This window comes from Patella vulgata, chromosome 4, assembly GCF_932274485.2.
Source record: "Patella vulgata chromosome 4, xgPatVulg1.2, whole genome shotgun sequence".
NCBI lineage: Eukaryota > Metazoa > Mollusca > Gastropoda > Patellidae > Patella > Patella vulgata.
The window spans coordinates 53054843-53081468 of NC_065882.2; the positions used below are offsets into that span (position 1 = coordinate 53054843).

Sequence of the window (26626 nt, forward strand, 5' to 3'; positions counted from 1 at the left end):
TATCTACATCATTTTCGTGAGCAGCCTTTCCATCACATCTTTCATGGCTATTATCCCCCATTTCAAGAACATCACAATTTTTACGGCTATTATCTTTCATATCGAGTCCATTACCAAATGTAATCCGTATCCAAATGCTTATCACATATATTCTCATTATCAATATTTGTTTTCATCTGTGTTATAAACATGTCGTCTCCATGTCGAATATTTTGGACTGTCTGTGTATGCTTGCATTGTATGACTGGAGTGTTTTTTCACATGCATTCATCAGCATGTGCATGTTGTTTTAAGAATATATCCATTATTTTGTGACTTGTTCTTTTAGAAAACTATCCATTATTTGTATCTCTATGGTGCTATGTTTTAAGTTTGATAATATATTAATAGCCTCAGACTGTCCATTGTAAATACAAAGAAAAACTTTGGGGCTAACTGCTAATGCCCCTCAGTTGTTCTTTCTATTTACATAATAGACAGTCTTCAGCCATTATCCATCACGTACATTTGAGTTTATATGGGATTTATGATCTAACTTATTTTGCATCCACACAATACTAACGCTGTCTATCGCCATTTCCGCCACTTGCGATAAAAATATATATTTTGTCGATAAAATATTCAATCTGGCAAAATTTTTGCCTATAGCTTTTTCCTGTATGGCAATTCTCTTTTAACCGTGGGGATAAATTTGTTTTGCCACAAAACTTTGATTTCCAGTCTGTTACAGTCTATTGCAATTGGCCGAGTCAGTTATTAATAAATTTGGTATCAGTAATAAGGCTGTTTTTTGTCTATTAATTAATCTCAGATTAATGTTGATAAGTATTTACAGTAAGAGTAGTAATAAACTAAATAAGAGACACAAGATTTAATTATTTGTCTTCAAATACAATTTGGTGGCTTTTTTGATAGTTTCTATAATCAAAATGGTGGACACTATTATGAACAATACTCATTCGATTGGTTTGGGATGATGCTATCTGTTTGATCTATTTCAAATCCTTGGTTAAGGTATGATGCAAATACCGAAACAATGTTTTGTTCCACACGTGAATCAGCTAACTTTACAAATTCATTCACAACTGGTTGTAGTGTAAGAAAGCTTTCGAAAAATGGCGGGAAAAAATGGAACCCAGAGTGAGCGATGCAATCCATGCATGTTACTTTGCGATAAATTATCCACGATATGATACAACAATGTTATTTAGCTGGATGTAAGTTTATATCTACAATATAAATTTGGTTAATACTATAGTCTATAGCTAACCATAACTTTAGTCAATAGAGAGAGAAATGACAGTCAATGTTTTTTGAGGCGCGCGAGTGAAGGGAGGTTTTTCTCCCTCGCCTTAAAATTGAAAATCGCTTTCTTTATTTGTAAATCATGGACATATGTATTTTTTTTTTCAAAAGAGTGTGAAAGACTCACATTCCAGTCGCCGCCATTCTGTCATTGTGAACATTTATTTGATGTATTGGATTAGTGTATAATGTGATCGCACATGGTAATAAAATTCTGATGAATATGTTGCTAAAAATAGATGGTGCCTATGCGTCATTGGTTAATTTAACTGAAATGTAAAGTAGAACTCTCGCGAGACATGAGAAATTGCGAGAGATGGCACATGAATATTTCCAATGAGAATAATTCCGGATAAGAAATAGACTATATTTTGATGGAATTGTCAAGCGTTTATGATTATATTTTGAATAGGGGTTATGTTTTTAAACAAAATTGATATAGGCTATAAATATTTAGAAATCTCGACAAGTATTTCTATTGGAATACCGTAAGTAGTTTTAGACAATAGCATAAGTTTGACTTGACCGTACGACTAAGAGTGCTATTATTTAGCAGACGATGTTTATTATCATTTATGTAACCAGGAATGACCCCTTACACGCAGTTATTGATCTTCAGAACCATTTCCCATACATACAACTAATCACTCTCCTTAATATCAGATCTGGGAGAGCTTTTTTAGGGGAGCGATTTTTTCAATTTGTTCATAAAGGGAGCTCTCCTCTAAAATACAAAAAACGACTGAAATGAGGTTTTAATGCCCACTCAAAACAAACTACATGTAGGTAATTTAGGAGGAGCCAGGGTGACTCTGTGAGTACAATGTTTACTCGATATTAACCTCGAGGACCTGTGTTTGATTCCTGCGTTGGCCGAGAAAGTTCATCAGGATTTTCCGACGTGGTTCCTCCTTGTCAGTGGTGCAGGACAAAGGGTTTGGCAAGGGACAACGTACATTTATAGTAGTTTGGATGGGACAAAAAACCCAAGTCCTGTGTGCACATTGATGTGCATGTAAAAGACCCTTGACAGTTGGAATTCAAGTAGGCCGTAGTGCTGCTTTTCGGACAAAATTTCCCTCATAGCATTCTGTATGGTGTATGCCCATCTTCATTAGCCCTGTCACAGCAGAACAGTAGGACATAAAACCCTATTCATTTCATTTCATGTCATGTCATTTTGGTACTAATGTAGTTTTATTTCAATAATTCACTAGTGTATAGGGGCCGTTGCCAGCAGCAGGAAACAAGCGGAGTCAGAGGACCCAGAGAAAACTCTTTTTTGTACAAACTTTGGATCGAAACCATGCTACTTAATTCACTGAATTGAATGATAGATCTTATGATCTTAAGTGCATGTTAGACCACTTGACTACCCAACCCACCTTTAAGTCAATAGAAGACAGAACCTGTCATTATTATGAACGGTTAACTTGTATAAAGACAGTGAAAGAAAGCATGCCTACATCTATGTGAGAAATGAAACAGAAAAGCTCTCTGCAGAGTAAAAAGTAAGAAACTGAAATTAATTTCTCCACATGCTGAGCGTCTTTAAGAAAAAACAATGTCCCATTAAAAGTGTTAATAATCATAAATATTGTGATGTTAGCCAGTATATCAAAGATAGAAAAAGTCTAAATAAGGAAACGGCATAAAAGCAGGTCTTTTGTTAAATTACATAAAATAAGGTCTTATTTGTAGGGTAAAGCTGATGGTCAATAACTATCTGATACTAATAATAGTAACAAACAAGTCAACAGTGAGGCTGATGTCCCCGCCGCAAGTTCAATTAAATACATGACACATATTAATTAATTGCACATTCATCTTTTTGAAAAGTATTAAGCAATTGAACTGATTACCTATACTTATGTCAAGGTTTTGAAATACTTGGTAGTGAAACTATACACTAACTAAGTTTCATCACTCTCCATCAGTTAGAATCAAAGCTATCTTTTCCCAAAGCATCAACCAATGAAATTGCTTAGTTCTGCTTAGCTTTAGCAGAAAATGTTAATCATTACATTCATCTAATGAGCATTCTACCTAAACCAGGTTTAAACATTCTACCTCAAATAAAAGTTATGTTCCAAAGTCTTGACCAATCAAACTGCTTATCGCTACTTAGCCTTAGTGGTAAATGTGCATGATCGAACACTGTCAAGGCATTCACCTAATAAACACCAAGTTTGAACATTCTACTTCAATTATTGTGTACCAAACTCTTGACCAATCAGATTGAAGTCTCTACTTAGCTTGAGCAGAAAATGTATTAATATAATGAATCTATACTCGAGTTTCATCACTCTCATTGAATCTCATCCAATCAGAACTAAAGTTATTGTGTTCCAAAGTCTCAACCAATCAAATCACTTATCCCTGGAAAATGTGCACGAATGACATGGCATGATCAAACATTGTCAAAGCATTCAACTAATAAACACCTACACCAAGTTTGAACATCATACCTTAGTCAGAAGGAGAGTTATTGTGTTCCAAAATCTAAACCAACCAGATTGAAATCTCTACTTAGCCTGCTCATCATCGAACTTAGTCAAGGTATTGTAATTGAAACTATACCCCAAGCTTCACCACACTCACTCAATTAGAAATAGAATCAAAGTTATTGAGCTACAAAGTCTCGACCAATCTCTCGGCTTACCCTTAGCAGAAAAAGCTCATTATTGAACTTAGTCAAGGTATTGATAATATAATGAAACTATACATTACTATTTTCCTATAAACAAGGGAATCAGATCATATTGAATTGATGGATCTGAACAATTATTGGATTGGACCAATATCTCTTTTAGTGTTTGCCTGTATTTCTGACATGTAGCAATGTGTTTATGCAATTTAGACTTTGTCATCCCTAATCAGCCTTTAATTGTTAAATTTATAAGACATTTTTACAACTTTAAGTGGTAATATTGTTATTAGTTTATAAACCAGCGACTGCCAGGCAGGATACGCCCACATTTTTCAAGAGATGGATAGAGAACAAGCTAAACAAAAAGTGTATGTTTTATCTGAAGATTAGTGACGACAATTTTTTTTGCCTAGCAAACTCATTGCCTCTTTAAGTCCTGTTACACATGTACATGCAACCCTCTCAAACAATAACACATGCAACTTTGATTACCATACATGTACTATATAATACACATGCCATTTGGGCTCCCATCTAATATATGAAATTGAGTTTTTTTCTTCTTAACTATGACTTTTAAATGAAATGAAATGGGGTTTAACATCCTACTGTTCTGCTCCGGCTTGGCTAATGAAGATGGATTAAAACTTTTAGAAGTGAACTATTAAATCATGTCCGCACACTGTTCAATTTCCTAGCCTATGGTTTACAGTTGATTACTGTTGAACTTTTAAATTGTGTCAGCATCCTGTTCAATTTCCTAGCCATGCCTTATGGTTGATTACTGTTGACTTGAGTCAAAAGCTGGCATGATCATTGTCAGTGTGACAGTTGTGATACAATATAATAAATGTTTTAGATCAAAAAATAAGACATTTGTTGCAGTAATTACAATTTTTTTTACTGAGAATATCCTCAGACATTATGTAAATTAGACCAAGAAACCTTAGACATACATTTAATGTCTTTTGTACTTAATTCTCAAATCATTAAATTATCACAATGCAGGCTATCAGTTTATTTCTTATCATTTTGAAACTTTTGTGATGTGCTGGTATTACATTTATTGGTACTCTGAACTTTCCTGTATGCCACAAACTACATGCAAAAATAGTTAGAAAAAGCAGAACAGTGCATTGATTAGTAAAACAGAACACTGAAAAAAATAAGCATACATTTGTATGATACAATACTAACCACTAGCTATTCCTGGCGTTGGTGCTTGTGGATCTGGTTGACCAGGAGATATGGTGGTTGTTTCATTGAAACGCCGTCTATGTGCATTGGAGGCAAATATTTGTCTACAAACAACAAAAATGACTTGATTTTTAGAATGTTTTTGACAATGTGATGGTGAATTTGTTAATATAGTCATGGTTTTTTGTTAATATTGTCATGGTTCAAGAAAATTAGATTTTTTTCTGTATGATTCAAAAAACCCTACACAAATAAGGTTACATGTTCGTCTAAAAGCCTCACCTGTATAATTCTCTAATTTTAATCTGAACTTGTAATCCACATCCTTTTTGAACCAATTGTAATGCTCGCTGTAATAATTCTTGTTTTCGTCCACTTTTATTTCGACCAGCAAAACCTAGTAAAACCTGAAGTTCCGATACTCGGAAACTCATAATCATATGCTAAAATGAGAAAAAAATATTAATGAGATTCAAAATGCTATAAGCTTACTTGTCCATTTTACATGTACCTATTTTGTTACAAAGTGTTAATCAATATGTTTCGTTTCCTACTTGAATGATGGGTGAAGGAAAAATCATCAGTTTATTAATTCTGCAGTCACAAGCGATTTAATCAACCTCCCATATCCAGAATACTTATTCTTCTCTTTGGCCTTTCATGCAGACTGTTCACAACGGATGAAAGTTACAGCCTTCTGATTATGTTTACATGTACTGAGAAGCTTGATACATGTGTCAACCACAACAAGTTTACAGACAAGGTTATCCAGACAAACTTCTATCAAATCAAATCAAATCTGACTGTTTCAGTAGCTACACAATGCTCACAACCCGAATGAATGTTCCAAAAGATTTGCACACAATATTGACAAATGTTATTCCCTACCCCATTTAAAAAAATCCTTGCTTTTAAAACAGAGAGGAATTTTGCTGGGGTTTTGTCTGATAGATTGTTGCCAACAAGTAGTACTTCATTTGCAAAGGCCAAATATCTGTGTTTTAGTGCTGGCACGCTACATGTATAAAGTTGTATCGATGTATCGTGATTACACATTCTCCTGATTCATGTATTGAATCGCATGATGCTGAATCGATGTATCACGATTTTTTTTCAAATTTTTGTCGCTTCAATAAGTAACCTGTCACTCTTAATTATCCATGTTACACATTATCCAGGCCATAGGTAGACTTAAAGAACCATTATTAAAGAACTAAATCTGCCTACTGCAGGTTTTTCTTTGAGCTTTAAATGTTACATAACTTATTAATTAGACATTTATTAACATGACAAGACCATAATCAACTCTTGTTACCATCAGATGGCTGATTTTAAGTAGATTAGTACAGTTCAGTCCTTTACTGATTTAATTTTAAAATGGAGAAGCAAGGTTAAGACTCGAATAACCAGCACAGTGGTTACAATAATAAACAATCAATGCACTCATCTTGTCAAAACTACAAACAGTGATTAGTTCTTTCAGAATAAAGTTTTTTGAATGAAATGTTCAATATATTCATTTTGCATTATCTATTTTTAAACTATAGCAAGAACGGACAGTTCTTTATCTAAATATTACATGTATCATTAAACGAACACTCTTATATTGTTTTGGTCCTTATTTTGATCCACATCAATATCGTAATGACATAAAACAGTTTTATTTCTTTCACATCAGCAGGATTAACAATTTCAATTATTCATTTATCCTGTTGTTTTCTTGGTAAATATTGAGCTGGTTATGAATCGTGATACGAATTGTATCGTAGCACCTGACAGCACTACTGTGTTCTATAAGCTTACTTCTCTTTCAGTCTTTGTACAAGTAAAATAAGTTAAAGCTGCATTATGTAAGATTTCAGTAAAAAGCTGGCGATTTAATATCTTCGGCATGGTCTTGAGAGTTGACTGGGCTTCAACACATCTTTAAACTTCCTATTAATTTCAGTTGAAACAGGAATTGAAATGTAGCAGTTGGTTTGCATTGCTTTGCATGACACTGACATGAAATATTTTCCATTCGACAGGATATTTTCTAAAGTGATTTAGAATAAAACCTGTAATTTTTCCTATAAAAATTTTGTCCTGTTAATTTCAATGATTAATTTGATGCTAAAATTACCAAGTTCTTCCTACTTCCGGACTTTTAAGGCTAAAAGAAAATGAGTTACCCCCCTTTGAACGAATTTTAAGCTGACAAAAATATATTTTATGAATAAACGATGAAAGTAAAAAAGACAATAACGACAAATTACAAATCTCTGAGTTATGCTTTACAACTGAAACAAAATATATCATACATTAATGGACAGGATTCGCTAAACTTTTCATGAAATGTTGATTGGGGCGATCCATGACAAAAACTGACCGGACTTTCCTGACCAGAGAACACTAGGATTAGAATATCGTGTACAACGAACGCCAAACTATTGGAGATATGCGTTTACAACACACAGTACCTGTTCCAGATTTTGTCTACCTACATTAAACAGTTAGAATAACTTATTATCCATTCATTTATTAATTTCTTTCCTTATTTTTCCTCGAATACTTTACCTTTAGCTCAGCGGCCTCCGCCATTTTTCTTCTTTATGTCTGACATGCGCAGTATTACTTTTATTGGATGGTTGTTCAAGATGGCGACTTGCAGAGGTTGTTTGTTTCTCCTCTAAGTCCGTTCAGTTTTTTTAAGGCTTATCGCGATAGGTGTCATTATTATGTCGACTGAAAACAATAAGCTATCTTTTAATTTTGTGTACTATAATATATAATTAACCGTTCCTTTTGTAAAACTGTTGTCAATAAACACAAGACATAGACTTTGTTTATAAATTATATAATGTAAATTGTAGCCTATAGTATTTGTTGTATTGTAATAATGGCATTGCAAACTTTTTCAGTTGAGTAACATAACGTTATTCAGGCTTATTATGCTAGATCCCGGTCAAATTAAGCAAGTCCCATTTCTTATGGCATTCTATGGCAGACGTATCGCCTTTGGAAAAAGCAAAGTTAGATGCAGAGAATCTTTCTTCCTGCGCCTTAATTTTTAATTAAAATGTTTAGCTGCTGTCCTGTGAGAAAGAAAATTGATTACTTTTTTTTAACATGCTGCCGGTGCCCCTGTCTAAGGACGAGACTCAGTTTAATAAAATAAATAATAATATATCATTAGCATTGTTTACTTTTAACAAATTTCTGTCCAGAGTATGAAGATTAGCCAACACAATGGCTATGACAGATGAACATTCTGTATAATGATTGTTTTTCGATATTACTTAGAATTACTTAGAGGTCATTCCATGTCAAGTAGACAATTTTGGTGAAATTCTCTCCCATAGGTCAAATATTTCCACAAAGGTTGCCAATTTGATTACAAATTCTCTTATGCTGTATGCTCGATTTTCAGCTCTGCTGTTTATTTCTGCTTATACGGTATCATACTTCTAATGCGTCTATAGAACCTCCTAACTTGGAAATCTAAACTGCAATATGTAGATTACATATCTTTTCATCGTATGGAGTAAGGGAGTACCCCATCTGTTATGGTTGACATCAAAGTAAAAAAAAAAAATCAACACAAATGTTTACATGATTTTGATGTTTTTTAATTGCCCCATTACCTACATGTATCTAGCAACCTTTCTTTAATTTTATTTTTTAATAGGATGGGATACTGGGGTAGCATATTATTAGTGAGTAGTTATTGATATAATATAATTTTAGCAGAAGATAGAAAAAATATAACGTAATAAAGTCTTACTAAAAGAAGTTAGTAAATATAATTTATGAAGGTAATGCAAAAGGTTATGCATCACATTTAGTATTGTGTACAATCTGTTTTTCCCTTGTTTGTATTTGTTTATTTTATTTTTTTCTATTTCAGTTCTTGGCCTGCGTGGCATCTTTTCACCATTTCTTAGAAACCATCAAACACTGTTAGCCAATCAGTCACGTCAATTATACACTGAAAAGAACCACACTGAAACACAACAAAATCTCAGGTACGTGCATAGAGGCTATTTAATATTCTTATGTTATGTGTATTAATCGATCAAACTTTAAGTGTAGTAGTTCTTTCTGTAAAGGTTCAACTTACGTAGATTCTAGATGTATGTAGAAAATGTTCTGTGAATCGGTCCTCTGCCAATAAATAATGATTGATCTCTGTCTCTGATTAACTGAAGGTGGATTGATGATCTGGTGATACTGTAGAATGTGTCTATACAATAAATATCCAGAAATCCATGCAAATAAAATAATGATACATGGATGTACTTTTCTAGTTTGGTGCCATACAGAGAACAAAGTACAAGTCAGAGTGCTGTTAAAGTGAAACCATACTCTCCATTTCAAAATCCAAGTAACAAACTAGATTATGCATTGGCTAGAGTTGATGATTTGATCAACTGGGGTAGAAAAGTAAGTAAGCACAACATTTAACACTATAATCCCAATCATTTTCTATCAGGGAAGACTTGATACAGATAATGCAGCATCTAGATGAGAAAGAAGATTTAAATAAAGATATTTTTAGGAAAGGTCTTGAAGTTTAATATATTCACAAAATTTAATTTACACGTTACAGATCCAGTCATAAGATCATATTTATTTTGTTTTGGTGAATATCTCCATATTAATAAAATACATCTCATTACTAACATACAGTTGCGTTAACAAAGAACACAATTAAATTAAAGTCACCTTTGGTCTTTATTTCAGAGTTCGTTATGGCCAATGACATTTGGGTTAGCATGCTGTGCTGTAGAGATGATGCACATGGCTGCTCCAAGATATGACATGGACCGATTTGGTATTGTATTTCGAGCAAGTCCACGGCAATCTGATGTGATTATTGTAGCTGGAACTCTTACAAATAAAATGGCACCTGCATTAAGAAAAGTATGAGTTTATATAACTTGTAAATGTTGGAACAAGAAGTATTGCCAGTTTTTCAGATACTGTGTAAAAAAAAATCACAAACCAAAAAACAATTGTTTGTGTATGAAAATTGGGATTTAAAAATAATTATTCAAATACCATATTGACAAAAACATTGAGTTTTCTAACAAATATAATGAATAAACAACTCAGCATAAAATTATCATAACCTCTAGGATAGTTAATTTCTATGTTTCAATGTCTGTGGTAGTAAATAATATTTAATGTATTTAAGTTCAAATTTTAAGTATTATTTTATATACTGTAAATTGTAGGTATATGATCAGATGCCTGAACCCCGATGGGTTGTATCTATGGGTAGTTGTGCTAATGGTGGAGGTTATTATCATTATTCATATTCTGTTGTACGTGGATGTGATCGAGTTATACCTGTTGATATTTATGTACCTGGTAGGTATTATTCACAACATAATTGTCATTACTCTTTATACAGCCTCATACCTTAGTAAAGCTCAGTTCATACTACATCCGTATCCATAAACGTATCCGCATCCATATCTGCACCCTCATCTGTATCCGCGTTTTGCCGTTCAAACGTCCGTCTTTCAAGGCTGAATTGTCTGTCAGAGATAACATATTGTCATTTGCAATCATAGAGTCTGACAGTGACACAGTCACAGAGGAAGTCTTTCTTTTGTATTTATGGACCCAAAGACAAAAGAGAAAAAAGAGAGTAGGGGTCCATGAACTGTTACAAAGAAGAAAGAAATATGGAGAATACCACAACCTGGTGCAAGAATTGTATTTTCATCCGGACAAATTAAGACAATATTTCCTCTGTCTTGTCCATGTTTTGTTCTTCACAAGACAACATAAATCCACAGCACACAAGGCCAGGCTTTTCTTGGAATGGATTGAGTTTCTATTTGGGGAGATGATGTAATAAGAGGAAAGTACTCAGTGATTGGCTAAAGCTCGGCTCACTAGCCGAAATGCCGGACGTACTTTACAAAAATACGCTCTGGGAGCAATCAATCCGGCTTAACTGACGCAGTTGTTTTTGTGCGCAATACGTGCCGGATTCTATTTGAACCCTTTCTCTAAAAGTAACTAAAGTATACCAGTACGTATTCACGCACGTATTTACAGATACGGATACGGATGTGGTATGAACGGACCTTAAGGGTATTAACATTTGACAATGTTTGTGCATGAAGACAGGTATTTGTTATTGAATCTCTAGTTACTTGTAGACATTGATTGGTGTATTGCAGTGGCTCAGTGGGTATGGGTTTGATACTGGTGTTGGCCCAGATTGTTTCTCAGGATTTTTCAGTCTGGTTTCCGTCTTGTTAGTATCGCAGGAAGGAGAGTCCTTCTAGGTAAAGCATCTAGACAAATAAAACGAGGTTCTGTGTATGTCATTGGCAGCTCGTTAAAGATCCGCCAACTGATCGAAAGAGTAGACTGTTGCACAGCTGTCCAGGGCAAAATTTACCTCATCTAGCAATACTGCATGTCATTTGCTCGTCTTCATTAGCCCAGTTGGCAGAGAAAAGTATAATTAACTCCATTTCATTTCATGAAATTTTAGTAAGTGTATAATGTTCATGCACATGAAATTTTAGTAAGTGTACAATGTTCATGCACATTATAAGGAGTTTTTTCCCTTTAGTTTCATTTTGAGTTTGAGGATGGCCTGCACACATTAGTTTTGCTGGTGTTTGTGTGTCATGCATGAGAATTCCCCATCACTCTTATTGTTAACACAATGATTATTTAAGCATTAGAGAGAGTCATTTATACAAAACTAAATGTAGTGGCATAAATCAATGGCATGAACAAAACATCTCGGTTATCTATGTGTGCAGTTAGTAATTTATTTAGGAATGCAGATTGTTTGTTGGAGATGGCCTTTGTGCCAGTAGTGCACATATAGCAGACGAAATGGGTGGGACATTAACTGTTGGACATTATAATTTACTGCAAACTAATGATTATTTCTGTGATGGAAAATCACCTATCTTAAGATCAATTTTCTCTGCTTTGATGACATTTACAATAATGTAAAAAGGGGGGTTCATTATATATAAGTTATAATAGATATAATGTAATGTCCCTGATAAAAAGTATGGAGACTTGTGGGTTCTTAATTAAGTTATACATAACTTTGTGTTTCTTTGCTAAACATAAACTGACATATTTTATTTTACAGGATGTCCTCCAACAGCGGAAGCTTTATTATATGGTATGTTACAGCTACAGAAAAAAATCAAGAAAATGAATAATGTTCAAATGTGGTATAGGAAGTAAAAGGTTAATTTTAATAAAGTTATGTAAATATACTAAAAGATGTGTAAATGCATTTATTAGATACGAGCGTGAATGGTATTTAAAAAAAAATGCACTTGATTGAACTGACAATACACTAGTATATCGAGCAGCTCACTGACTAAACCCAGGAATAAAAGAAATGGAAGATTCAGTTTATAAATGAATATATATATACAGTGGTATTTTTACATGATCTGAATATCTACTAATTATAGTGTGAACAGTGTATTGTGTATTTATTTACTTGATATTTATTATCAATAGACATTCTTTGTAGATAAATACCTTTAAAATAAATTTATATTCAGAAGCAGATAAACTTATTTCATTATGATTTTTTAAAAAATTTTTAACAAATAAAAAATGATGCATTATGTAATAGCTAAATCTGCCTACATGCAGGTCTTTTTTCTGGCTTCACGTGACAAGTCCACTACTAAACTCTCTAGATTTAGACCATTGGATGGCTCCAATTTTAATTGTATTAGAATACCACAGCCTTTTAATCAAAACTTAGTCTTTATAGTCAAGTATCGTTGCTACAATAATAAACAATCTACGCTACATTTTGTGAAAACTTCAAACACTCACACCTTGGCACAGTCCAAAGATAATTGACTGAAATTATCTGTTTTTAACATATTGCATCTTTAAAGGTATAATAAATCTAATGACAGTGAAGAAAAACCAGTACTATATTACTTTATACTGTACAGCAGCAAAGAATTAATGTCACTAACACAAATTAAACTGACAGTGTCTGGATAATCAGTTCTATATTACTAGCCATGCTTATATAATAAATCAAGTCAAGTTACCTTCAAAATTCTTATTTCAGAAATCACTCCTGAAAATAGACCATGATAATAATCCTAAAATTAATTGATGACACATTAATTATACACATTTATCTTTTAAAGAAGTATTATGTAAGATTTACTTAGATAAAGAACTGCCCATTCTGTCTATAATAGTTCAAAAATAGATAATGTAAAATGAATATTTTGAAAATTCCATTCAAATTACTTTATTCTTAGCAAAGTTATCAATGTTTGTAGTTTTGTCAATTTGTGCATTGATTGTTTATTATTGTTATCACCGTACTGGTTGTTCGAGACTTAGCCTCTGCAGTCGGCAGATTTAGCTATTACATAATGCATTTTCTAATTAAAGATTAAATGGCTGAACTGTTCTAATATACTTAAAATCAGAGCCGACCTATAGCTTAGAGAGCTGATTATGGACTTGTCATGTTAATAAATGTCTAATTAATAATTTATATAACATTTAAGGCCTAAAGAAAGACCTTCAATAGGCATATTTAGCTTTTGAATAATGCCTTTTTAATAAAGCATCAAGCATTCAGATTACTTGTTTAATGGTAAAAAAAAAAATCTGTAAGTTGGCGAACATCCTTCCTAGATTTCTCTCAGGAAGCTACTAGTCCGTTTTATTTGAACTCTTCATACTTAGTTGAGGATGTGCAGTTGCCCCCTACATTTTGTCGCTGGGAACCGGGTCACATGTGACGCCACAAGTAGACCGAAGTGTAAAGATATTTGGCTGAAAAATTGCCTTCTTAATTGTGCATATTTGCATGGACTCTGGGCTCTTTACTCTTTTACGATACACTTCTATGTTTAAAATGTTTTTAGAAACTAATGAGGACATTTTAATAACTCTTATTAGGTTACGGGAATGTATGCACTAATTTCTTATTAGTTTTCGCCGTGGGGGTGTCATAGCTGAATAAGTTGGGAACTCGTCAATCATCAAACTTAGTCAAGGTATTGGTGTAATGAAACTATACAAAAGGGCTTCACCACTCTCACTAAAAGTTCAGCAGAATGAAATGAAATGGGGTTTAACGTCCTACTGTTTTGCTCCGATCTGGGCTAATGAAGACGGGCATACGCCATACAGTGTGCTATGAGGGAAATTTTGCCCGGACAGCGGCACTACGGCCTACTCTTATATCGAATTCCAACTGTCAAGGGATCTTTTACGTGCACTCCAATGTGTACACGGGACCTCGGTTTTTCGTATCATCCGAATGACTAGACAGCTGTCCTTGTCAGGCCCTCCGTCCTGAATCACTGACAAGGGGAAACCATACCGGAAAATCTGGATGAACTTTCTCGGCCAATGCAGGGATCGAACACCCGACCTCCAGGCTTCAGCAGAATGACAAGTAATATGATTGCTTGATGCTAAGTGTACAACTACTTAAAAATCCCAAGAAGGTGATGCAAAAATCTCACACCCGAATGAAAGGAAGGTCGGAAGAGTCCCTATAACAGTGCAGGCAAGTTTAGATCTCATTGATGCAGCTGAGGAAGAACAGGAACCATTCCTTGTCAGTAAATCATAATACAAATTCCCAGGCAACACACTTGACAAAACTGTGAAGATTAAACAAATTCATCCAGGACACGTTTCGGGCGTTTGCCCTTGATTAACTAGTAAGAAAAATAATCCTGTCACCGGGTATATATAGACAATAAAATTATTGTGCATGCGCATAACGTTAAGAATTATTAATCCCTATACCGGGATTATAAAAATAATAATGATTTAAATATAGACAACTACTCAATCAGTGTCGTCGATTTATTTTGGGATTAAGGTGGGGAATATCAACTTCAATGTTGATATTTTGCTATTATAAAGGGATATTGCCAGAGCTGTCTTAAATTACAATGTACTGTGGAGATGGAATATGCCATTGTTTGCTGCCAATGCCCCACATACGATGACAGTTAGGGGGCAGAACCTGCACTATGCCCGAAAAAAAGGGTACAGACGGCGGCGCCGGTCTTCTGCGAGAGCGGAGGAGTGAAGGTTACCAGGTAAGGACCCCCCCTCCCCCCGAAGAAAATTTTGGAAAAACTGCCGGCAGCAAATGCGTTTTCCTGCTATTCCAGCCCCTGAATACAGCAACTTAAGTGATCTAATATAGCCTATTGAAGATGGCTGACTCGAATTTCAATCAACCAATCAATCAATCGTTTATAGTCCACGGAGACCGGACCGTCGGAAGAAAATTTTGAAAATTTACTGCTGCAAACGCGTTTTCCTGCTATTTCAACTTGTGAATACAGCAACTTCAATGTGGTCCAATATAGCGTACCCTTGGTGACTGACCTGAGTCCCCGAAAAACAATCAATTGTCTCGGGGTATGGGGGCCTCGCCCCCCGGGACAAAATTTTGAAAATTAAATTACCGCAAATGCGTTTTTCTGCCCGTGAGTTAAGCAACTCCAAAATTGTCCAATGGTTTTGTCACAGAAATCCCACTCTATGCCAACCTGAATTCAACCATCCAATCAGACTGTTGCAGCTGCATTCGCAAATAATAATCGATGCCCGAAAAATGTCGCTCAAAGTAGATTGGCTCAAGACAAAACTTGTTAATCCATAATCAATTCAGTACATATTCGTGGTATTGAATTAAAAAAAAAAGTAAAATTAATGTTTTATTTCGGGCCCTTTCTTTTGTCAACTAGATGAAATATTTTTTTTTTTTTCACTTTACCCGTCTGTCCGAAAAGTTAGATTGCCCGAAAGTTAGGGGGCAGCTGCCCCCCTGGCTCATACGCCTATGATGCCCCAAGTATATCAAGGCAAAACATGGTAGTACCATGATAGTACCTATATGGGTTATTTATCCTTATTCCAACCAGTGTGTGTCTTTTTAATCCAGGCAACTTTCCAGTTTTATGGTGCATGCAAATTTGATATAACCCTGATTTTACAGGCAATATTTATTCTCAAACCTCACTGGCCAGGGGTGGATCCGTGTCCAAACCCCCTCCCTACTCAGCTACATAAAACAAATTTTAAAACAACACTTTTATGAGAAAAGTGTCACGGTCGTGTGCTTTATCCTTTATCATCAGATGGTGGGATGGCGTGGGCATTCAAAGCGTGAGATAGTGATATAGACATATGTGATATCACAATTAATGCTTTGCATCAATGAAATTGAATCAATTGAGGTCAAACAGGATGTCAATTGAGGTCAAACAGGATGTTGGATTTCTCTCTTTAATAAGCTTAATGTGTATGTATGCTATACTAATTAAATCTTTTACTGATATTTTAAAACAGTGATGGGATTTCGCCCGTATGTTCCGGACATGTCCAACGCTATTTTCCAAACGTCCAATATTGTCCGACCAGGAACATGATATGGTGAATAATATTCAAAAATTTAAAACCAAATTAACAGCGTGCTATCATCATCTTATTCTTCATTTTACTGCAGACTTTGAAATTAGTAGAAATAGCCTATGGATACGAAATTTAACAATCTTAGTTTAAGGTGAATGAATGAATGAAAATACTTATGTTGCGCCATTTCTAGAAAACTGCTGAACCGCGCATGGGAAAATTCATCAATGACACAAAGGTGAAAACACTAGTCAAATATGAGCCTTTCACAGTAGGCTTCACGGAAAAAGTGTGTCTTCAGTCTCGATTTGAAGATATCAATTTTGTCCAAAGCTCTAAGCTCCAGGGGGAGCCGGTTCCACAAATAAGGACCAGCAACCATGAACGAGCGGTCTCCAAAGGTACGGGATCCGGATGGTGGTACATACAGAGACGGCTCTCAGATGACCGGAGAACTCGAACTGGCTTATAACTGGTGACGAGGTGCCATTTTATCAGTTTCCAGCCCTTCAGGGGTTTTTGAATATTTTTGCTATACTGTGTTGGGTGTTGTGTGCCCGAATGGTTAACATGTGAGCGTTGCATCATAAGGTCTGTCATCGAGTCAAGTGGCGTGGTTTCGATTTTCTGCTTGTATGTGGCTAGGAGTAGGATCGTCTGTCTAACCTTGTGCATTTTTCCCGGGTTCTCCAGTTTACTCCCACGTCTAAAGATCCCTACACGCAAGCGAATTAATGAAATAAAAATGAACCATATGTTAGTCCTAACTAAAAATGATATAATAGGCATAAATATTTAAGATTGGAATTGAAGACAAAGAATATGTAATGGTTATGAATAGTCTTGAGTTAAATGGTTTGACACTATAAAGCGCTTGACTATATGTGTAGTGTTACCTCGATGTGTTTTGAAAGAATAACAAGATGGCATTTTCACTGTATCTATTTAAACTGTAAAAATCTGAGGTCCCATGTACACATTGGCACGCACGTAAAAGATCCCTTGGCAGTTGGTGTGCCGCTGCCTGGGCAAGCTTTTCCACATAGCACACTGTATGGTATATGCCCGTCATCTTTAGCCCAGTCGGAGCAGAACAGTAGGACGTTAAACCCCATTTCATTTCATTTGAACTGTACTTCCTAGTGTGCCGAAATGTGATAGAAATAATGAGTGGGCACAATATCATAGGCTTCAAAATAATCTTCACATGTGACCCAGATCTATACAGAATTATTACGGTATGTAGGTTGAACCATGGACCTGGTTGAACAGCAATACACTATAGATAGGGCATATATAATTTATATAAATAACGAGTCAAGACAATGTAAAATCCGATACACAATATCGGTATATAAAATTGGATTGCAATAAAGAACGATCCAGTTCACTTCCCTTCGCATTTTATAAAACTCGCTAGATAACGCAAATGAGCCATATGTACACCACCCTTTTATAATCGGGCTAAAGAAGACTGACATTCGCCATGCACGGTAGTGCATGTAAGGGGAAATACTGCGCTGACAAATTCCAACTGACAAGATTCCTTTGCGTGCGGACGTGACCTCGGTCTTTGGGCCGATCCGAACGACTAGACAGGGTTCCTTGCCAGATTCCCCCGTCATGTGCCAACAAAGGACCGAACCCCGGACCTCCTGGTTAAAGAAATGAAATGAGGTTTAACGTCCCACTTTTTTTGCACCAACCGGGATTATGAACACGGGTGTACGTCATATGCAATGTGCGCTATGAGGAATGTTTTGACCAGACGTGTTCTCGAATCTCTTCATCAATTTCCACCTGCCAGGGATTATTTTACGCGCAAGCCAACGTGATTACAGGGTCTTATAGTTTTCCGTTCCACCTAAACAGCTAGACACTGTTCCCTTGAAGTTTTAAGTACGACCCGGACGATAAAGCTACTGATGGTTTGTGATACGAACTATGTTTTATCTTAGTTATTTTGGACTAGAAGTCATATACTTTTTAAAACGTTGGTGCGGTTTTATAATCTCTATATTCATGGAGGAAAAAAATAATAATTATTACATAAAAAATATTACAATTGCTGCACGCTGGGGATTAAAACTGGACATTACTTGCCTACAGTAAGCCTTGCAATAATCGCCTATATTTTCTTTCCCAACGGATTACATTGTCACCGTCTTGCAAACTAAAATTATGCCAGCATTTTTTTTGGCCCCCATTTTATTTGGGGGGATCACGTGGCTAAGTGGGTAAGACGCTAGCTCGCTAGCCTGGAGGTCGGGTGTTCGATCCCTGCATTGGCCGAGAAAGTTCATCCAGATTTTCCGGCGTGGTTCTCCCTTGTCAGTGATGCAGGACGGAGGGGCTGACAAGGAAAGCTGTCTAGTCGTTCGGATGGGACGAAAAACCGAGGTCCCGTGTACACATTGGCGTGCACGTAAAAGATCCCTTGGCAGTTGGAATTCGATATAAGAGTAGGCCGTAGTGCCGCTGTCCGGGCAAAATTTCCCTCATAGCACACTGTATGGCGTATGCCCGTCATCATTAGCCCAGGTTAGGAGCAGAACAGTAGGACGTTAAACTCCATTTCATTTCAATTTCATTTTATTTGGGTGTGCACTGTCGACACCACTGCCTTCCGAACTGTGTATATATGTTATAAACGCTCTACATGACAGAGTTTCGGGATTTCGCTTCATTTCCTAATGTTAACAGAAATGCTTTTATGGAAGAATATGCCATGTCATATCAGATGTTCTGAAATCTTTGGGGTATTTATATGAAATGAATTCATTTCGTTTATTAACATTACTGAAGAGACTGAGTAATTCTTCTGGAGACATTGCCTTTGCTTTTACAGGTGGCGAAGTTTCGGGAAGTTTGGAATAGATAGTTGTTCAAAAAAGAAATATGAAAGTAGAAGGAAAGACAGTATTCATCACAGGCGCTGCACAGGGTATAGGCCGAGGAATAACCGAGGCCTTGTTAGAAAGAGGGGCCAAGGTAATGTGTGCAATCCCGCGATATCCCATCCTCGGTATCCCCAGTGGTGCCATTCCGTTCTACCCCACATACGTTCACACCAGGGATCGAAAGCACAACCGCAAGCCAGAGAATGTGTGTGTAATAGCTTTATTTAACGTCCGCTTCCTCCGAGATGATATCACAGCCAAAGTTCAATAATAACAAACATATAAATGTGTTTGAAATATATACATTATTTACATAAATCATTCAGTAAATGGACCCTTATAAAAACGAACGTGAAACGAAGGCCGTTTCTTTAGTAAGACTGGTTTGTAATGTAAACTGTTTTTTGATTGTTTCGTAGACTTTAGACACAATCAAGGCCAGGGCAGATAATTTGAAATCGTTGAAACCCTATGGATTAACCCAGGGGTTAGTGGAGTAGAACGGAATAAGACCGGGGATACCGAGGATGGCGATGTCTATCTGATATAGACTTCAATGAGGTTTATTTAATGTCTTGTCAAGACTTCGGTCATTTTGAAACAAACATAGTTATTTTAATGGAAGGAGGACTGGGTTTCCGAGGTCTATGGAAGCTCTTAAATATCCACACCCGATTGACAGTACAACGGAATATATAGAATCACATTATTTTTGATGGCCCTCATTTAATAGTGCTGATACAATATATCGCTGAATCGATGTATCTCCATTCATCTTCTCAGGATTCGCGTATCGATCCTTTTATGTTTTTTTGTCGCATCAATAACTAACCCGTCACTCTTTATTATCCACGTCACACATTATCCATAGGTTCAAAACTCCCTTAAATTGTTTTGGTTCCTATTTTGAACCGAGCATTAATTACAATTTTCTTTTCAGGTTATACTGACTCCAATAAAAATAAAATTATTCATTTATCCTGTTGTTTTCTTGCAGTAAATATTGACGAATCGTACCGTAGGAGTCGCAATACACAGCAATTTCATTTATAGCTATTCATATTTGTAGACAGGCGAAAAATGACATTTTATTTCAATTTGATGGGATAGAGTCGCGTAATCCTAAAGATAATTGGAAACTTGTTAATTCCCTTGTAAATGATAATCCTGAAGTAAAACATGAAAATGGTTGTATTTCTATTCAGTGTGGGGAAAACCATTTTGCAAACTTATTTCATAATACTTCTAATCCAAAATCAGATATTGATGAAATTAAAATTAAAACCCATTCCGTGAAATCTTCATTGACTATTAATGATGAAATTAATTATAATAAAGAAATATCCGTATCTGTGTTTAACAATCTCAAACGCAAGTCCAATGGACCCGATCTTATACTCAATGAAATGCTCATGCCATCCCGTGAAATCATGATCGATCAGTATTTAAAACTTTTAAATTTAATCTTATCGTCTGGTATATGTCCTGAAATATGGCAGGATTCTTTAATTTTCCTGATTTATAAGAAAGGAACGAAAGTTGAATAGCCCTTGCTAGTTGTTTGGGTAAATGCTTTCTATCAGTAATCAATAAACGCATTGTTTCGCACTTAGAATCAAATAACCTTCTTGGCCAATCACAACGTGGCTTTAGAGCAGATCGCAAAACTTCGGAAAATATTTTTATTTTTAAAACATTGCTTAATAAATGCAAGAATAAAAAACAAAATTTATACGTGTGCTTTATTGATTTTAAAAAGGCCTTTGATTGTGTTTGGAGAAAATCTCTATGTCTCAAGTTGATGAAGCACAATATAAATGGCAATGTTTTGGACTTAATAACCTCCCCGTATATCAAAACGTCATTATATAATTAAGACTAATAATGGATATCTTTCTGAAAAAATTCAATCGGCGCGAGGGGTCATCGGATCTGAAAAAATGCATGGGATAAATTAGACTTAAATAAAATTACCATGAAAATTTGTAAGTCCATTTTAGCGCAACCTACAGAGGTACCAACTATTGGCTGCTTAGTGCTTAGCCGAAGCACACATATTCCCGCTACAAGTTGATGTTTATCGTAGAATGCTATTATATTTTAGGCCTCTATCCAACACACAACTCAGTATAAATAACCCAATTCTTTTTGCTTCCATTAAAGAAGATAGTACTTAGAGTCCATTAACCCTAAACTCTCTTGGACAGCAGCCATTGCTGAACTGTTAAATACTTTTAATATATCATCTTTTATTCCTTCATCAAATCAGATTACTAAATGCCTTGAAGAAAAATTCAACGAAGTTTATGCCAATCTATGTTCTTCAAATAACCAGAAACTAAAAATATTTTATAGGTTTATAAAGAATATCAACGCTACGGTGCCATACCTTCAAGTTGTTAAAAATCTTAAAACTAAAACCGCGATGTCCCGCCTTAGACTAAGCACACATTCCCTTGAAATAGAGAGGGAGGGCGATACAAGAATATACCTGCACATCAGCGGTTTTGAACGAACGAACTGCCATAAACAGCAAGTTGAAAATGAGTATCATCTTCTCATTGAGTGCAATCGCTATGAGGAACTCCGCAATACAATTGTTTATGGGACATTTGAGATTCAAAAGTATCCATTTTCTTTCGAAAACATGTTTAACCCGCCGTTTACTCTGGCAAAAACAGTGTGCATCTTTGTGCAACATGCTTTCAAAATAGGACGTGGCATCCTCTTCTTCACGTTTAGTTCAAGCGACTATGACATCCGTATTATTCAAATGTACATCTATATATACATGTACATTTCATCTACTTTTTATGCAATTTTCATCCACTTTTTATATATTTTTCCTCCATTTTTTATGTATTTTTCATCCATTTTTCTTAATGTATTTATCATGCATACCGTAATATATACTTTACATGCTGCCCGAAAAAGGGTGTTTTATGTAATAAAATCTATCTATCTATTTTGGAAAGGGTTTTTGGAGCCTGCAGATAATTCGGCTTTATTGCACTTTTTGTATTTGTTTTGTGGAGAATTGTAATCCAATACAAGTTTGGCAGATCTGTATCTTTATCCTAGTTTTAATTCCAAAAGATATAAGGACTCAAATTACACTGAACTATTCAATTTTATTTTAAATATTACATTTTGAAGGTTTGTATTGCTGATTTAGATGATAAAAAGGGTGAAGAAACCGTAAACCAATTCCAACAGAAGTTCGGAAAAGAAAATGTATTCTTTATCAATGTTGATGTAACCAATGAAAAGAAATTTGAAGGTACATAGTTACAATTCGGCAAAGTAATATTCGATTGAATTCAACGAATAGTGTCATTTTGTATAAAAGAAGATGTCGGGATACAAAGCATGTGCCGACGGAAATGAAATGAAATGGGAGTTAGTCCTCTCTTTCTTAAACAACCGACCTAATGAAGACGGATATACGCCATGCTAATTCCAACTTTTACGTGCACGCCAATGTTACCTCGGGCAGAAAATTTTCATTATCGAACCTAATTAGTCAAGGTATTGATGTAATGGCCCAATACACCTAGTTTCATCACTCCCATTCAATTAGTCATCATGTGCCAAAGAAGCCGCAAATAAAGTGCACATCTCTGCTTAACCTAATGCTCATCGCCGAACTCAATGAAGACATTCACCGAAGGAACAGGTGGTATACACTCAAGATTAAAATGGTCCGACGGACAGACAGGCATAGAGATTCAGTGTCACTCGATTATGGCCAGACAGCCGGGCTCTGATATTGTTAACAAAAAGATGGGCATGGGTGAAGTTCATAATGATTTCGTTTTCCAACATAATCGGCCATTTAACAATTGGCTAAACATGCATTATGCAAGAGCTAAATCTGCCTATTGCAGGTCTTTCTTTAGGTCTGAAATGTTATATAAATTATTAATTAGACATTTATTAACAAAACAAGACCATAATCAACTCTTGATGGCATCGGATACTCGAGATTTTAACTAGATTAGAACGGTTCGCCATTTAAAAATTTAATTTAAAAATGGGAAAGCGAGGCTAAGTCTCAAATATACCAGTCCCCTGGTTATCACAATGCACACAGCTTGTCAAAACTACAAACAGTGATAACTTGGCTCAGAATGAAGTAATTTGAATGACATTTTCAATATTTTCATTTTACATTATCTATTTTTGAGCAATTTTTGCCAGTTCTTTTTCTAAATCTTACATAATGTTTCTTTAAGGACGCGATACACTTTGTCCAGAACGAATTCGAAGTTTTTAAGCTGAATTGTAAGGTCGACATATTACACTTATTGGTAATAGATGCGATGATGTGTATCGAATGGTTGAAGGAATTTGGCATAAGTAAAATAATATCGATATTATGATGTCTTTCAAATTTCTAAATGGGCTAAAACACTTGATAATATAGATATTAGATGTGTTTCAAATAGTTTAAGGAGACCTAGTATATGATGTGTTTCAGATTGTTTTAAAGAAGCTGTGACACGACTGGGTAATATAGATATTATGGTCAACAATGCTGGTATAATGGATGAAAGTAGATGGGAATTAATGATTCAACTTAATATTGTGGGTAGTTTTCATTTGATCTTATCTTGTCGTTAGTCATATCCAGCGTTTTTCTGATTGTTGATCCATCGTTCCATTGACATGCAGTCCATCGTAGATAGGACATTTTTATACGCCCACATTTCAGTGTCGGTGTATTATGTCGCCATCCTGTTCGTCGATCCACCAGTCAACAATAGGCTTGTGAACGCGATAAAGGCTATAGTTTTCGACGAATTCTTTTCAAATTTGGTGTGGAGCATTGTGGTCCTGACATGACGAAAAATGTCAATAGACAGCGTTCTGTGATTTCCAATCTGATGGGTTTTCTCCGGGTCCTCCGGTTTCCTCCTACTTCTAAAGACTACGCGCAAGCGAATTATTGAAATAAAATTGAACCATGCGTTATCCCCGAAATGACCTAGTTTGTGTCGAGTGGACGTTAAACTCTCTCTCTCTCTCTCTCTCTCTCCCTCCTCTCTCTCTCTCTCTCTCTCCCTCCTCTCTCTCTCTCTCTCTCTCTCTCTCTCTCAAACACACACAATTGAGTCCGTTAAATTATATATATATATAAAATATTAAACAAAATTAAACGAAAAAAGAATTTAAAAAAACCCCGAACAGATCCCTTCTAGTTGATACCTCATGAGTTAATTTGCATATTTTGCATATTTGGCATAGACAATGTACCAAATGACGTTTTATATGTTGTGAACACGTTTTGTTATTTTGTTTGATTATCAGACAAGTATGGTTAGAGGAACCAATATGGCGATAGCTCACATGAATAAAGTAACTGGAGGGAAAGGAGGACTTATAGTAAACACAGCATCTGTAGCAGGTAAAACTTTATTTAATACACGATGTCATATTATGTTGTTATAAATTTGAATGGTAATCTAAAAGCATTTTTCTGCAGACGTCTCGTTTCCGAAACATTGAACTTTAAGCTAGTCGGTGATCTGGAATTTGTACTTTTGAAAGATTATGTATGTTGTGTGCACGAACCTTGTTGCTATTTGCCGTGATATTTTGGAATTGTATTTGAAGCTAACTGTTAATTTATTGTTTGCAGGTTTTGGTCCAGGATTCTGGTTTCCTGTTTACGGAGGAACAAAACATGCCGTTATAGGATTTACTATCAGCTGGGCAGTACGTTATCTTTACCTAAACCCGTCCGTTCAGACCTATTGGTTATTTTTAAAACATCTATAACTGATATTTATTGATAGTAATGAACATTTTCATTATTAGAAAATCTTGGTTAGAGTCAAAGTGATTATTTCGTTGTCTCTGTTTCCATCTTTAGTAATACTCTGAAGACCAACTATCCTTGTATTAGAATCGATTTATAAGATATGCTCATGTGCCATACCTACGTTTTTCCTCAGGCTAACCCAAATGTGGAATCGATGGGAATCAGATTTGCTTGTTTATGTCCGTCTGCAGCAGATACAGGATTATTAGATTTAAAAGACCACCAAGGAATCATGGTCAGCCATTTTACCAAATTTGTTCATGAAGTGTTTGGAGTTTCGTCGTAAGTAGCACTGTTTAAAACTAAAAGACCGCTCACACTCTGAATTCTATTTTCTGGTAAATTCTGGTGATGATGTCTATCGCATTTATAGATTATGTGTTGCTAACATCCAATCTGTTGGTCAAAAACACCAGCGCTATACCATACGGGTTTCTGATCGCCGACTTCTTAAGGATGTTCTGCGCTGGAATACCCTATTACCTTCGTGTTATATGGCGTTATCCTTTTTAAGCTTTCACACATTGCAATGATTTGTTGATACAAAGCTAAAATTCAGGCCTACACGAAAGGAGTAAAAACAATTTCATTACAAAAACGAGCTTTTAGAAACAGATTTATTCACTTTGAGAAGCGTGGGCCGAGAAAAACCTTTGGTATGTCATTTTCAGCAAAACACATGGACTGATACGGTTGTATTTAGGCAGTATGCCAATAGAGTATAATAGATTACAGTTTTATTATACTAATCTTGTAAAAACACACATAACTGTTCTCTTCATTCATAATTTCAGAGTTAGTAAGATCGTAGAAGGATTTATTACATTGGTAGAAAAAGACGACAATAATGGCGCGCTTTTAGTTGTTGGTAAAAATGAAGGAATACAATTTGTAACGCGGCAGTATAATCCTGGAACTCCTAAAGAAAATCAAGAAAAGGCTGATACTAATAAAATATAAACACATTTTGAACTGTTTAGATTAAACTTCTAGTTGGTAACATGTATTTCTAAACAGAAAGTCTTTGCTTAACTTCTCAATAACTTATTTCCATGGAAATGTTTTCTGATATGTCACGGGTACATACTATGTGCAAGTATTTGCCGGAACTAGTTTTGTTTAAGAATCTTGGAACCGGGGTATAAGATTATTTATAGAACTCGTTTCCACTCGCGGACCCCTTGGGGCATCTACATTCACTCTGTTCAGTCAGATTTAAATATTTTACATTTCATATTGAAATAAACCATCTATCCGTTCGCTTTGCCCTTGACGTTATTTGTTGTCCCCTAAAAATCACCTCTTTTCAAATAATGTGAATCGGAAATCGTTGAAAATCGG

At 35.4% G+C, this 26626-nt stretch overlaps 1 protein-coding gene and 1 non-coding gene across 5 annotated transcripts; both read left to right on the forward strand.

The window, feature by feature from the left end:
• The first annotated feature begins 7760 nt into the window (after nucleotides 1-7760).
• On the forward strand, nucleotides 7761-13758 carry LOC126817239 (NADH-quinone oxidoreductase subunit B 2). The gene is made up of 6 exons (XM_050544038.2): nucleotides 7761-7804; nucleotides 9039-9156; nucleotides 9439-9574; nucleotides 9875-10054; nucleotides 10369-10504; nucleotides 12270-13758. The coding sequence occupies exons 1-6, from the start codon at nucleotides 7789-7791 to the stop codon at nucleotides 12365-12367; spliced, it is 684 nt and encodes a 227-aa protein (XP_050399995.1). The 5' UTR covers nucleotides 7761-7788; the 3' UTR covers nucleotides 12368-13758.
• A 2674-nt stretch (nucleotides 13759-16432) lies between these two features.
• On the forward strand, nucleotides 16433-26545 carry LOC126818370 (uncharacterized). 4 transcript variants are annotated; one of them, XR_008787997.1, is made up of 8 exons: nucleotides 16433-16451; nucleotides 19410-19552; nucleotides 22618-22741; nucleotides 23942-24048; nucleotides 24772-24868; nucleotides 25103-25179; nucleotides 25419-25567; nucleotides 26080-26545. It is a non-coding gene; the product is annotated as an uncharacterized LOC126818370 (transcript). The 4 variants fall into 4 exon arrangements; XR_008787994.1 differs by lacking the exon at nucleotides 16433-16451 and adding an exon at nucleotides 17693-17799; XR_008787995.1 differs by lacking the exon at nucleotides 16433-16451 and adding an exon at nucleotides 18029-18054.
• The last annotated feature ends 81 nt before the right edge of the window (nucleotides 26546-26626 follow it).